Here is a 15,552-nt window from a genome sequence, read left to right on the forward strand (position 1 = left end):
TTATTCAGAAACTCAAGTGAACAAAAGAATGATACTCATCCTCTATAAGAAGTTGATAAATTGTTAAATATCACAATGTGTTTAAAGTGTTCCACAGGGATGCTGAACCATGTTGACTCCAATGCTTCCGACAGTTGTGTCAAGTTGGCTGGATGTCCTTTGGGTGGTGGACCATTCTTGATACACACTGGAAACTGTTGACACACTGAACCCGGTGTGCTTAGCACCTACTACCATACCCCGTTCAAAGCCACTTAAACTTGACCCATTCACCCTCTGAATGGCACATATACACAATCCATGTCTTGTGGTGTCAATGCTTAAAAATCCTTCTTTAACCCATCTCCTCCACTTAATTTACACTGATTGAAGTGGATTGTTCCTAATGTTTTGTACACTTAGTGTAGATCAATAGTATTATATGAACTATCGTTATCACATGCAGTGTGATTGAATATGTCCTCCCTGTCTCCTCAGGATGTGAATTGGCTGGACCAAGAGTTCTTCCCACACCTGTCTGAGCTCTCTGACATCACCTTCATTTCCCCGCTGGGAGACAACCCCGGGACTGGGAAGAATGCCGTTCCAAGTCTGCCACCAACGCCCCTCGGTAACACACCCCTGACCCCATGGAACATATCTCCACCCATCATCACGGCAAACCCAAGGACAAGAGGTGAGACAATCGAGGAGTGGGTGATAATGTAACATTGAGACCAGGAGTAGCCACTGATGTAAGTGTAGCGAAATGTACATCACTTTAGCCACCAAACAAGTCCAGTCTGAATTATTTAATATCTTTCTCTTTGATTTGTCCGTCACTCCAGGGGGAAGGCAACAATTCCTCTGGATTCTATTGGAAGCATCCAACCAGCAGAGCAGAAAGGTGAGAATACAGAACAGGGAGGACTGACCATCCTTTACTGGTGAACTGGCTTAATTGTATCCATTTGTGTTGCAGGATGAACCAGAAGACTACTGGGAATATTTTACTGAATTATCTCCACTCATCCAATGCTGACTTTACGGTTCAAATCAGAATTCATTGTGAATGTTAGTTGGTTGTTTTGTAAAGATGAATTCCCACAAATAGGTTTGAAAGCATGTTAATATTTATTTATATTTAAGATATTTAACCTGCTTAGATGTTGACTGAACACCCTCTAGTGGTTGTGTATGTACAACAACAAACATTGTGTGTGCCTAACATCAATAAAATGCATTCCTTATATTTACCGAAGTCACATATATTGGGGAAAAATAAGAGAACAGGTGATCCCCAAAAAAGATTTTATTTTTCAAGCTACAGTTAAAGAAAAACAATACCAGAGGCTGAAAATATAACATCTGCTAGGCTTTCTTTTCCTCTCTTTTCACTTTCAAATATGTACAGTTATCGAAGAACAGGGTATATACAGAGAATCGAAGGGAAGGGTGGTGGAGAGAGTGCATTTGCTTTTTGGGGACTAAACATGACTCTCCCACCAACAAAAAAAGCAAGGTAAAACCAACCAACATAAAAGGACCTGCCACAACTCTGGTGATATCAACTTACTTTTCTGTACAATACAAACAGTCTACTTTGTTTCACAAATGAGAATTATGAGGGTGAGGGATTTGTATGTTCTCTGATTTGGAAGCAAATCTCAACTAGCGTTTTCTGAACTTTTAAACAAACAAAAAATGTTAACATGAAAGAAATACAAAATATATATTTTACAACCATTCATGCAAAAAGATGTTCAAGCCACTTCTACAAGGTGAAGTGGCTCCAACTTTTTCCATCACGACAGTTTACAACAATCACATCAATCTCCCAAACCAGAAGTCTCTAATGAAAAACAAAACGCACAAATGTGAATAAAAACAACAAAAAAAGCACAGAACAAGCATTGGAGGAAGTCTGTCGCCAAGTCAAACTGCAACCAAAGGGTAGTCATGGTATTCCAATGTCATGCAGAGGGAACTCAAAGTAATCAAGTGGTGATGTAGCAGATGTTGACCCACTCCTCAAAGCTTATACTGCACCAGTTGACAAAAAAAAAATGTATTTAAAAAAAAAATATATTGACTGGTTATGGGCTGGATCTAAAAACTTTACAGCACAGCCCTTAGTTTAAAAGTTAGTGTATTAGCAATTGCCAAAAGCAATTAACTTTCAAATGAAATAACCACAAAAAAAGGGGTGTTTGGTTTGGGCTTGACTTTTAGTGCACTGTTGTGCAACAAGTTTGTGCATATTTCTATGGAATAGATTGAACATGACAAATTTGATATGGTATTGTTTCAATCAGAAAACCTCTGATGAGAGAAATCCTATAGGGGCTTAACACTGTGGCAAGCGGTACTGAGTGTAATAGACAGAAACTAATAAACAAATGCCAAAATTGAAAGCTTACATAAGAAAAAAGTAGCAAAAAAAACAACACGAGAGACCCTTTCTAGACCTAAAAAGAGAAACTTATGGACAAAAACAAACATGTTTGTTTTCTTTTCAGATAATGAAAGGGGTTGTGCCTCTGCCATGGTGTGGCAGTCACATTGAACATTGGTTAGAGGGTCTGACTAAAGTGGATGTACCATTATAAAATACTAGCTTTTTCCTTTGAACGTTGACAGAAAAGCAGCCCATCAAATGTCCTAAATAAATAATTATCTATACCTTGTCATGCACCTTATGCTATGACCTAATGTAAAAGCCAGGAAATGGATCTCTGTATGGTTGCCTTAGCATTTCAATGAAGAAAAGAAAAAGGAAGCCAGTCTCAATTTAGTAAGACTACTGAGCAAAAGAGTGTCTATTTGTATGTTACAGATAATAAAAAGATCTCCTTCCAATGTCTTCCTGTTTTAGTACAGTTTTCACAGAGGCAGAACGTGACAAAGAACCTACATGAATAAGTGGGGATGGTGATTGTCAAAAAAAACACCTAGAAAAAAACTAACAATACAGTTGCCGTCCAGATGAGGGTTAACAATCAGCTGTTGGCATTGCAGAAAAGAACTTGGTTGTAATAGTACACAGAAAAAATGGGTAGATTGAAAAGGGATATAAGAGGGATTTTGTCCCTCTCACCCCTCTATCTTTAGGGGTCTTTCTTTGGCCCCGACCGTCGCGTGTCCCTGCACTTGTGGCAGTAAAAGATGTCAGGGACGTTGGACTTCTTGATCTTGGCGCATGACAGATGGACCCACACTCCGCACTGGTTGCACTCGATCATCGGTCGCCCCGCAAACGGCTTGCCGCAGTAACAGGTGATCAAGTCCCAAGAGTCATCACCTGGGCGGGGAAGGAGGGAGAAGAGAGGTAAGAGGGGGCACCTCAGTGGGACAAACAGGGATGGGTTCAGTGGGCACCTTACAGGGGCAAAGGTTTTCAAAAAGAAAAAGCTCTTCAACTGTTTGTTTACAGAGGTTTTAATTTATGGCCCCCTAATTACTTGGTGTTTACTGAGGAACTACATAGAAACAGCAGATTTACATAATTATGACCCATTAATTATTCCTCAGTGACTTATAACAAATACAAAAAAGGTACATATAGTTACCAAGCAGATTCAAATTAAAATACCACATTTTCCCTTATTTATGCCCAAGGAAATCAAACCTCGTATGAGCCTCTGGTTTAGACCTCAGGGAACAGGTCAGGGCACTAATATCGAGCCATTGTAAGCCAAGCAGCAAAGCATATTGCCAGGAAACAGTAGCCATACACTTAGAAAAGCTGAAGTGAAGTAATCAGGCTTTTTTGTGTGGAAATGACAGGGCACACACATTTTCAGCAACAAAAATATTTGTGCTTTCTTGTCCATGGTGTGGTCAGTATGAAATCTCTTACCTGACTCCACCATGATGTCCTCGTCGGCTATCCATGTCTCACCTTCGCTCGAACTTATCTCTGCGTCCCGGTTGGACTCCTCCGCCTGCATCTTGGCCAGCCCCTGCATCCCTGACTGCATCTTGGCCAGCCCCTGCATCCCTGGGGAGGAGACACTGTGCCCTGTCAGGTGCTCTTGGACCGAGCGCTCCCCGGGGTGGGCGTGGCCGGTCTCAGAGTCTGTCTCGCTTTGGGTGGCCGAGCTCTTAAGCTTCTTGAGGGCTTTGGGCTGCTTGGGATTTTTGCTGCGCTTGATGCGGGCCCTCTTCTCACCGCCACTGCTCCCGCTGTCAGCCGGGCCACCAATGGCAGAACCCATTGACAACTTTTTGAGCTTTTTGTCCTTCTTGCGCTCTGCCTTGCTGGCAGCCTGGCTGTCGTACAAAGAGTCTTTCAGCCGCATCTTGTCCAGCAGGGAGCTGTCCGAGTGCATGTGGCGCATGCTCTTACCCTTGTTGGCACGAGCCTTGTGGACAAACGTGTGGATGGTGTGCAGGTCATTGCCTCCGTCTCCCCAGCTGGCCCCCCCAGAGCTGCCGCCGCTTCCACTTTCCCCCGATGCCCCTGAGCTGTGTGGGGAGCTGGAGGACGCTGGCGACCACGGACCTTCCTACACAGCCACAGATGTAGAGAAAGACCAATGAGGAAAAAAAACAGTATAGGACAAACAATACTTGATGCATAGGGTTATAAATGTTACTTAACCCCCTAGAGTTGATTGACACACCAGTGCGTCAATCTGTGTTACATAAAATTATCCATCAAAATCAGTCAGTTTAAGCTAGATATTGTTTTTTGCATTGGATGAGTCTCAATCCACCTCTTCAGCCAGTGTCGCACTTCCGCATCTGCGGTTAAAGGTAGCAGAGTGGTGTTTGTCAGACCATGAGATATCCACCAAAATATAAATACAATTATATAATCACAACCACACACATAAAAAAATATATATATATATGTATATATATATTTTTTTTAAATCGGTCTGCTCGTGTAAACGTCTGTAGTGTTCAAACTATTACGACAACTATGGAAAAGGGACTCATGAACACGAAGGTGATCTCCGTTTTGCTCTACGACCCCCACAAGCATCAGGAGACTCATCCGAATTCTACCAATGTGCCAACTTCTGTTTGGTAGCGTCCGCACCGTTTGGGCTACAAACTAAATGGGACCCCACTGTAGAAAGGGGAGATTCTCCATTTTGCTCTACGAATGTCAAGACTTCTTTTTCTCCGTTGTTTTTTTAATATCTCCTAGGTTTTGGACAGACGTCAAAACCTAGTTTCCTTTTTGCCATTTAAGAATGTGTTATTTAATTACTTTCTATGGGCTGGACCTCCCGAGTGGCGCAGTGGTCTAAGGCACTGCATCGCAGTGTTAGCTCTGCCACTAGAGATCCTGGTTCGGTCCCGATTGTCACAGCCGGCCGCGACCGAGATTCCCATAAGACAGCGCGCAATTGGCCCAGCGTCATCCAGGTCAGGGGAGGGTTTGGCCGGCAGGGATGTTCTTACCCCATCACGCTCTAGCGACGACTCCTGTGGCGGTCCGGGCGCAATGCACGCTGACACAGTCGCCAGGTGTACAGTGTTGTTTCCTCTGACACATTGGAGCAGCTGGCTTCCGAGATAAGCGGGCGTTGTGTCAAGAAGTGAGGCTTGGCTGGGTTTTGTTTCGGGGGACGCACGGCTCTCGACAGTTGCCTCTCCTGAGTCCGTACGGGAGGCGCAGCGATGAGACAAAACTAACTACCAATTGGATACCATGAAATAGGGGAGTAAAAGGGGACATTTTTGGGGGGAGTTTTTGTGCTTTAGTAGTAAAATATATTTTATCAAATAATTTCATTTTTATACGTAAAGGGGTCCTAAAATTCAACATCAAATAGCTATATGATCCATAGTATAATTACCTTAAAACAATTCCCTATGTCAGCTTAGCATCCCCCTCCCCAACATCTTAGACTAAAGAATAAAACATATGCTTTCAGAAAGTATTCACACCCCTGGACTTTTCCCACATTTTGTTGTATTACAGCCTGAATTTAAAATGGAAGTTATAGTTAGTGAAGTTATTACAATTTGGATGGTGTATCAATACACCCAGTCACTACAATCCACAACATTGTAGTTACTCCACAATACTAACATAATTGACAGTAAAAGGAAGCCTGTACAGAATAAAACCATGCATTGTGTTCACAACAAGGCACTAAAGTGGTGATCCTAACCGTTTTAAAACAGGGATTTTTTTTACTAGGATTAAATATCAGGAATTGTGAAAAACTGAGTTTAAATGTATTTGGCTAAGGTGTATGTAAACTTCCGACTTCAACTGTATATGCCTTCAAGTTCTAATCTAACCAACCATGTATTAGGTAAATCTAAGTTCCTGTGCGGCCTTTGAATAGTGTTAGTTTAAACAGCGCTGCACACCAAACATTTGCCACGTTCTAATGATTTCAGCTTGATATCGATGGAAGTGATTAACATAAAGTGTTGCGTTACACATACCATGTCGGTGACCAACTTTAATAAAAATGCAACACTTTAAAATGTAGCGAGCAGTCTTCTACAAATTGTCCTCTAACCAGTGATTCCATTAGGTTTTTGAGCTGTTTTAGTTAACAGTATCTGCAACCTTCCCTAGCCCCCCTGGCAATTGATTTCAACGTGATAATCGATGAGTGATTGACAAAACAGTGATGCATTTCGCTTTCAGTTTTGGTGATTCTGATATCAAAATATAACATTCAAAAATGTAGTTGACTGTTCTGAGGGTGGTCAGTTAGGTAAAATAAATATCTTGAGTTTCCATGTGGTTTTTGAGTAGTGGTAGTTTCAACATACATATACACCCCCCCCCTCCCCCAATGAGTGATTTATTGCCATTTGTCAAGTGTTTTGGGTGCATATGCAGTTTATAAGGTGCTCGTTAAATATAAAGAAGTGACATTATTGTTGAACATGTTTAGATAAAATGTATTATGTGTTCATTACATCAAACTGTTACTGCATATTGGTTATTGATTTGGACACAAACTGTGACATTGGGCTATTTATCAATATGCATTGTCAACAGGAAGCAGAAACAGCATCATTTTCAATGTACGTTTTAGGAATATAAATGGAACTTTAAACATTATTTTCTAATGGTATTGTACTTAAATCAGATAAAAACTGCTGAATGAGTACAAAAATGTGCAGTGATGTTTATTTTGACGATATGCCATAAAATCACCAAAACAGGTTTGTCCTTGCTACTCTATAGTTTATTGGCACATAGTAGGATGGACAATAGAACGAGTCAAAATTCACCCAAGGCTAAAAATTGGCAAAAGAACGTTGCCTAAGCTGGAACACTAGCGCGAGCCCATAGCTAATGAATGGAATCAAACGTTGGTAGAGACTTTTGACTGGAGTGATGCTTAGAACTCAATTTCACCTAAATGGCACCAACAAATGTATCCCTTTTTATTTTACCACTACAATCTGTTCTTAGGATGAAACTGAAAAACAACATGTAGAACGTAAACATCCGGCCTCCCGGGTGGCGCAGTGGTCTAGGGCCACCAGAGACTATGGGTTCGAGCCCAGGATCTGTCGCAGCCGGCCGCGACCGGGAGGTCCATGGGGCGACGCACAATTGGCCTAGCGTCGTCTGGGTTTGGCCGGTAGGGATATCCTTGTCTCATCGCGCACAAGAGACTCCTGTGACGGGCCGGTGCGCAGTGCTTGCTAACCAGGTCGCCAGGTGCACAGTGTTTCCTCCAACACATTGGTGCAGCTGGCTTCCGGGTTGGATGCGCGCTGTGTTAAGAAACAGTGCGGCTTGGTTGGGTTGTGTTTATGAAGACGCATGGCTTTCGACCTTCGTCTCTCCAGAGCCCGTACGGGAGTTGTAGCGATGAGACAAGATAGTAACTACTAACAATTGGTTACCACAAAATTGGGGAGAAAAGGGGGTAAAGTTGTATTTATTTATTTTTTTTACATTTCTTTTTCAAAAAAAAAAAGAGTAAACATCCACACCTTGATAGGTTCTAAGTGTGCTTATGTTTGCATAAGGAGAAGTATGGGCCCCAAAAAAATCTATTTTTGACTATTTCTGGCCTGGCACACTATCCAACCTTATGTAATTAGAAAGAGATTGCTCCTGATTAAAATGGTATCCAATTCGAAAAAAAATCTAAATATACACATTGCGAGATATTTGACAAAATAGACAGACATACCTGTATTTCCCTATAGTAAACACTGGGAGGACCTCAGAGTTCCATGAGCCGTTATTTGTTTACATTTTAACCACAAACAACGTGGGCAGGTCTCATTGTCAACAATAGGGAAGCAGGCATTGTGACGTAAAACAAACTGGAAATAGAACGTTCGGAAGGCTAGTTGGTGCTCAATAGAACTAATAGGAGATGGCGGGGTGAAAAATGTGATAAAATAAGGCCTGTTTTTTCGTGATTTCTTCAAAACTACGGCAAGCAGCTGGGACATATGGTAATATTATGAAACTGGACTCCACGGTGGATTAAATTAACTAGTTACCAGAAAAAAAGAATAGTTTAAAATGGCATGTGTCCAGCCTACACAGAAGTCAACCGGGTTGGACTTGCCTAGGTTGGCTAGCTCGACTAGAGTTTTCACTCCCTTCAGAAATTAGAAATGTCATATTGCTAGCTGTCTTCGCTAATGTTGCTAGCTAGCAAGATGTTGAATAATTTAATTCGCCCCCACCATGCTGTAACTTACGTTGTTACCACATACTCCTGCCAGACAGACTCAGACATGTATTTAGCTTTCTAACGTTAGCTAGCTAGCTAAACGGTTAGCGTCGTCGCTAGCACAACAGGTTAGCTAGCTAGCTACATTCCACCTTTGTTAGCCATGACATTGGCTATTAGGGTTGGGTTTGATAGTTTGCTTTCAATACGACATGGCCAGCTAAAATTCCTGCTAGCTCACATTAGCTTGCTTGCTAGCGTGTTTCAGCTCTGATTTGCTAGCCAGCGTTATGTAGCTATGGTGGTAATTCGTGTAATGTATGACTATCGCAGTACCGCCTGACAATGTGCTAGCAAGCAGCAACAAGCTCAGACGAGCTAGCTAAACGTGGTGTAATCATCCACTCGTGATCAGCTGGTGGTTGCATAGTAATGGCGTCACCAGCCCCAATTCTAATCGAACTGGCACCAGTTTTAAAACTGGGCTGTGCTGGCCCGGGTTTCTCTCGAGTCATCTTCAATTTGGCTCTAATTTTAAGTGCCAGTTGAAACGGGGTTTATGTCCTGATGTGCCTAGTTAACCTACCTCTTTAGGATTGGGGATATAGCCTGCATATGCCAAGACAAAGTTGCAGAACTTGTTAAAGTCTTCGACGGTCCTCTTTCTCCTCTCTGGAGGCTAAAGAAATAAAACAAAACATGAATGAGATCCACACGTACATGAATCAAGCTAATAACTCGTACATGCATCACCAAATAGAGTGGTCATGTTAAGGGGGAGGTGAAATTGAATACCACACCGGAAGTCTACTTACCAGAGTCTCCGTTTTGCACTTCAATAACGAATCTGTATAATAAAAAAAAACAATAAGAGAAAAACTACTATACTAGCTATAATCGGTTTACATTTTATACACAGCCATTTGGATGAAAAACAAGTATACATTACTTCAAAGTACAATTCAATTTTCAGGTTATAATAACCTCATTCTCCCCACTGTCTATTTGTGTTCGGCCTAGAGATGTATCGAGAGAATAAGCGAACTAGTTAGCTCGCTAATGCAATTAAAAACTTTACCAGACAAGGGTACTGATGACTGTTTAGTTTACTAACTAACAATGAAGTTAGCTAGTTGTCCTAATCGAGTGACTACCTACCCTGCTCGCCAGTAACGATGTTAGCCAGCTAGCTAATGTTACCGCCAACAATGTTGTCTTTATATTTTTTTTACAACGGGTCAATAACTTCAATAGAGATGCAAAGACAAATTCAAGACTGTTACATGGTGCTTGGGGGTGAAAATGTTGAGTCGTAACTAGCTGGCTAGGTTGGATAACGTTAGCGTACAAACTTGAACCATGCCATCCATGCATTGTGAGCCAGCTTTAGCAGCTGGCATAAGGAGCCGGCTCAACCCCGAATTTTGAACTTGGCTAGCAAACTAGCATCATCTAGCTAACTAGTTACTGTAACAATCTAACAAACAAAAACACTGATAGTCAACTCTTGAAGACTTGTTAGTTAGCAAAGCAAAAATCATTATGCCCCATTTTGTTGGAACGTTATGCTTGCTAGCTAGCTACCGTTAGCTTGCCAGCGGTTATTTTACATTAGCCACATCAATGCCATGGTTAAGCAAACGTTAACTAGCTACGCTATCTATCGTTACTGCATAAAAACGCACAGTTTATCATCAAACTCTGCAAGCTAACTTAAGTTGACTGTTTGATACAGATTAAGTCAATCTAGCTAACTGACAGTTAATGTTAGTTAACTATAGCGACGTGTTAGCTAACGTTAACCAACTAACATTGTGATTGAACAACCAACAGTTGCTTTACTGGGAGGCTTGAACAAAACAATGTCCGCTAGCTAGAAAACAACTCTAGATCAATTTACTATGTGAACTGACAATTAACGTACCTTGGTGTTCAGACATTATTTCAAGCATTGTCGCCTCAGCAACAAGGCCCGTTGTGGTGGTAGCTACCAGGTAGCTAGCAGCTGGGGTGTTTTTCTCCCGGCTTGACTGTTGACTGTGTGTGGGACACCCCTGCCGAGAACGCAGGACTCAACAACTCTTCGACAAGCGACTTTCCTTGACTTTTTGGATTATGGTCCCCAGTTCTAGATAGTTTAACCGGCTAGGTACAGACTAGCCAACCACAATTGCATAAATAATTCCTTATCTGCCCGTTACCTAGCTAACAAGAAGCAAGGTTAGCTAGCTAACGTTACTAGCTAATTTCTTCGTCACAGCAGTTATATTGCATAAATATTCCTGGAAATCAACTAGTTTTTTAAACTATCGCACTAAGTCACCGGAAAAAAACTGCAGCAGGTGAATCCATTGTAAAGGACAAAGGCATTCAGGTAACATATTTCTTAGATGAAGTTTACGTTTTTCCATAACACGAACAAAATCGACGAGAGTGACTAGAATATGTATCGTCCCTTGCGCGCCTCACTCCAGCCAGGAATCTTCTTCTCTGGCATAATGGCGTTTGCAACAATTGGATTTTCATTACGCCACCTACTGTGCAAGTGGATAACAAAGACTCCAAAAAGGGTAAAAATATTCATACAAACCACCAAAAATAAGTTTAACTGAACTAAATCAACATGCTTTTCAGTTAAAATGCAAAATTCGATTCAGGGTCAGAAGGATCCTGTGAGGGTGGTACATTTTCTGGCAACAGTAGTCCTTGCAGTGCTTCTGCCAGGAAGTCTTGGAGCCACAAACACTTTTTGTGGCTGACTGTACAATTCAACTGTCAGTAGCTGCAATTTGGCTATACACACAGACATTGTTTTGAGAACGAACCATATATTGGTTTCAAGGTCTCCACTTAGAGAGGAGAAGCGTCATGAGATGTTGGTCTGAGAATCGTTTAAGGTTGACTTCGAGTGTCCTTGTGTAAGAATCTTTCCACAACAACACCTTGACCTCTTTCACTCTAACAGGGCACTCAAGGAAGTCCATAGTATGATCCCCACCACAGTTGCAACATTTTCCCTTCATAGATTCTTCAACAACATACTTCTCCCGTCTGCAAACATTTGACATGTGGCCACTGAGTGGTTTGGGCACAATTGCTCTCTCCACATACCTCACATATCCAACCTTCACATTTGCAGAGTCCCCTCAAACAACAATGATATCGATAAGCTTTTCTCCTTTTACAATACGGGTCAGGCAATGTGCACTGACCGCTCCTGGAATTTTCTGAATAAGGTAAGCCCATATGTCATCTATATCTAATGAGACTCCAGATATAACTCCTTTAGCAGGTGCCCTGCTCTGAAGATCAATGAAGGTCACTTTCCGACGTAGGGAATTTGGCCAGATCCAGTGCACGCTTCTTCTGTTCTTCATTTACACAATTAATCAATTGGGCTCCCGCAGCGGTCTAATGCAATGCATCTCAGTGCAAGAGGTGTCACTGGTTCAAATCCAGACTGTACCACATTCGGCCGTGCTTGGGAGTCCCATAGGATGGCGCACAATTGTCCCAGCATCGTCCGGGTTTGGTCGGGGAAGGCCGTCATTGTAAATAAGAATTTGTTCTTAACTGACTTGCCTAGTTAAATAAAGGTTCAATTAAAAAAATAAAACCAAAACAAGGGCACTTCAAGTCACCTTGATTGAATCCACCTTTCCCATTGCTCTCTTCACAGTCCTCGATAGTAAGAAGGATCTCCAAAATTAACCTCCTTGTCAAAAAAATGTTGGGTTACGGATGTAACCTTGGTTCTCTGAGTAGAGTAACGGGTCACCAAACGACCTTTGGGAACTCCTTCCCATTCACGCAATGTGATTGAGATTCACACCAAAGATGTTTAAAATCATGCCACACCCTTACTGTACCCACGTGACATGTCACTATAAAAAGGTGGTGTGTTGTGACAATATCTATTACTTCACTTGAACCCAACAGAGGGGATGGAATGACATGAACGCTTGGCGACCCGTTACTCTACTCAGAGGACCAAAGTTACATCCGTAACCCAACGTTCTCTTTCGTTTTTGTAACGGGTGGGAAAGTATGTACCAAAGATGTTGTTCGGACAACAAAGTGGGATAACTCACCATTTAACTTACGCCAGATCAGTCCCTGAGACGTCCTTGTATCCACCACAGGATGCAACAGAATATAATTACCCAACATGGTAACACAGATTTTCAACTGTGGTATACAACCGCATACACAAGCAAGCTGAAAACTAGAACATACAACATGAAGCTTCAATTGGGTGCAACAGCACCAAGAGTGGAAGGCCGCTGTATAGAACATCCATCTCACTGATGGTTGATAAGTAAGTATGTACAAGGTTCACAGTATGCTCACTTATCTGGGTTGAGAGAGCATGCCATGGCCAGAATCACAGACCCCACTGATGGAGTGGACATAACATTGAGTCTGTAGTACCTCATGAAAGTTATGGGTTGCCCAACTTTTTTTATTTTTATTTCACCTTTATTTAACCAGGTAGGCTAGTTGAGAACAAGTTCTCGTTTGCAACTGCGACCTGGCCAAGATAAAGCATAGCAGTGTGAACAGACAACACAGAGTTACACATGGAGTAAACAATTAACAAGTCAATAACACAGTAGAAAAAAAAGAGAGTCTATATACATTGTGTGCAAAAGGCATGAGGAGGTAGGCGAATAATTACAATTTTGCAGATTAACACTGGAGTGATAAATGATCAGATGGTCATGTACAGGTAGAGATACTGGTGTGCAAAAGAGCAGAAAAGTAAATAAATAAAAACAGTACGGGGATGAGGTAGGTGAAAATGGGTGGGCTATTTACCAATAGACTATGTACAGCTGCAGCGATCGGTTAGCTGCTCAGATAGCACGTTTGAAGTTGGTGAGGGAGATAAAAGTCTCCAACTTCAGGGATTTTTGCAATTCGTTCCAGTCACAGGCAGCAGAGTACTGGAACGAAAGGCGGCCAAATGAGGTGTTGGCTTTAGGGATGATCAGTGAGATACACCTGCTGGAGCGCGTGCTACGGATGGGTGTTACCATCGTGACCAGTGAACTGAGATAAGGCGGAGCTTTACCTAGCATGGACTTGTAGATGACCTGGAGCCAGTGGGTCTGGCGACGAATATGTAGCGAGGGCCAGCCGACTAGAGCATACAAGTCGCAGTGGTGGGTGGTATAAGGTGCTTTAGTGACATAACGGATGGCACTGTGATAAACTGCATCCAGTTTGCTGAGTAGAGTGTTGGAAGCAATTTTGTAGATGACATCGCCGAAGTTGAGGATCGGTAGGATAGTCAGTTTTACTAGGGTAAGTTTGGCGGCGTGAGTGAAGGAGGCTTTGTTGCGGAATAGAAAGCCGACTCTTGATTTGATTTTCGATTGGAGATGTTTGATATGAGTCTGGAAGGAGAGTTTACAGTCTAGCCAGACACCTAGGTACTTATAGATGTCCACGTATTCAAGGTCGGAACCCTCCAGGGTGGTGATGCTCGTCGGGCATGCGGGTGCAGGCAGCGATCGGTTGAAAAGCATGCATTTGGTTTTACTAGCGTTTAAGAGCAGTTGGAGGCCACGGAAGGAGTGTTGTATGGCATTGAAGCTCGTTTGGAGGTTAGATAGCACAGTGTCCAAGGACGGGCCGGAAGTATATAGAATGGTGTCGTCTGCGTAGAGATGGATCAGGGAATCGCCCGCAGCAAGAGCAACATCATTGATATATACAGAGAAAAGAGTCGGCCTGAGAATTGAACCCTGTGGCACCCCCATAGAGACTGCCAGAGGACCGGACAGCATTCCCTCCGATTTGACACACTGAACTCTGTCTGCAAAGTAATTGGTGAACCAGGCAAGGCAGTCATCCGAAAAACCGAGGCTACTGAGTCTGCCGATAAGAATATGGTGATTGACAGAGTCGAAAGCCTTGGCAAGGTCGATGAAGACGGCTGCACAGTACTGTCTTTTATCGATGGCGGTTATGATATCGTTTAGTACCTTGAGTGTGGCTGAGGTGCACCCGTGACCGGCTCGGAAACCAGATTGCACAGCGGAGAAGGTACGGTGGGATTCGAGATGGTCAGTGACCTGTTTGTTGACTTGGCTTTCGAAGACCTTAGATAGGCAGGGCAGGATGGATATAGGTCTGTAACAGTTTGGGTCCAGGGTGTCTCCCCTTTGAAGAGGGGGATGACTGCGGCAGCGTTCAATCCTTGGGGATCTCAGACGATATGAAAGAGAGGTTGAACAGGCTGGTAATAGGGGTTGCAACAATGGCGGCGGATAGTTTCAGAAATAGAGGGTCCAGATTGTCAAGCCCAGCTGATTTGTACGGGTCCAGGTTTTGCAGCTCTTTCAGAACATCTGCTATCTGGACATGGGTAAAGGAGAACCTGGAAGGGCTTGGGCGAGGAGCTGCGGGGGGGGGGAGCTGTTGGCCGAGGTTGGAGTAGCCAGGCGGAAGGCATGGCCAGCCGTTGAGAAATGCTTGTTGAAGTTTTCGATAATCATGGATTTATCGGTGGTGACCGTGTTACCTAGCCTCAGTGCAGTGGGCAGCTGGGAGGAGGTGCTCTTGTCCTCCATGGACTTCACAGTATCCCAGAACTTTTTGGAGTTGGAGCTACAGGATGCAAACTTCTGCCTGAAGAAGCTGGCCTTAGCTTTCCTGACTGACTGTGTGTATTGGTTCCTGACTTCCCTGAACAGTTGCATATCGCGGGGACTATTCGATGCTATTGCAGTCCGCCACAGGATGTTTTTGTGCTGGTCGAGGGCAGTCAGATCTGGAGTGAACCAAGGGCTGTATCTGTTCTTAGTTCTGCATTTTTTGAACGGAGCATGCTTATCTATTTTCACCTACCTCATCCCCACAGTTTTTATTTATTTACTTTTCTGCTCTTTTGCACACCAATATCTCTACCTGTACATGATCATTTATCAATCCAGTG

General features: G+C 42.9%; 1 protein-coding gene across 2 annotated transcripts; it reads right to left on the reverse strand.

Annotated features, from left to right (window-relative positions):
• Positions 1-1,276: 1,276 nt before the first annotated feature.
• On the reverse strand, positions 1,277-11,090 carry LOC135510672 (PHD finger protein 23B-like). 2 transcript variants are annotated; one of them, XM_064931765.1, is made up of 5 exons: positions 10,534-11,090; positions 9,425-9,456; positions 9,196-9,288; positions 3,881-4,487; positions 1,277-3,280 (listed from the first exon to the last, which is right to left on the reverse strand). In XM_064931765.1, exons 1-5 carry the CDS (start codon positions 10,559-10,561, stop codon positions 3,087-3,089), a joined length of 954 nt encoding a protein of 317 aa, XP_064787837.1. In that variant the 5' UTR covers positions 10,562-11,090; the 3' UTR covers positions 1,277-3,086. The 2 variants fall into 2 exon arrangements, with proteins under 2 accessions (XP_064787837.1, XP_064787836.1); XM_064931764.1 differs by having other exon boundaries at positions 3,839-4,487.
• Between the last annotated feature and the right edge of the window lie 4,462 nt (positions 11,091-15,552).

This window comes from Oncorhynchus masou, chromosome 23 (genome assembly GCF_036934945.1).
Source record: "Oncorhynchus masou masou isolate Uvic2021 chromosome 23, UVic_Omas_1.1, whole genome shotgun sequence".
Classification (NCBI taxonomy): domain Eukaryota; kingdom Metazoa; phylum Chordata; class Actinopteri; order Salmoniformes; family Salmonidae; genus Oncorhynchus; species Oncorhynchus masou.

Coding starts and splice junctions, on each gene's coding strand:
- LOC135510672 (XM_064931764.1), bottom strand. CDS start 10,561: ATGCTTGAAATAATGTCTGAACACCAAG. Junction 9,289..9,424: donor AGTGCAAAACGGAGACTCTG/GTAAGTAGACTT, acceptor TTATTTCTTTAG/CCTCCAGAGAGGAGAAAGAG. Junction 3,281..3,838: donor GGACATCATGGTGGAGTCAG/GTAAGAGATTTC, acceptor TTCCCCGCCCAG/GTGATGACTCTTGGGACTTG.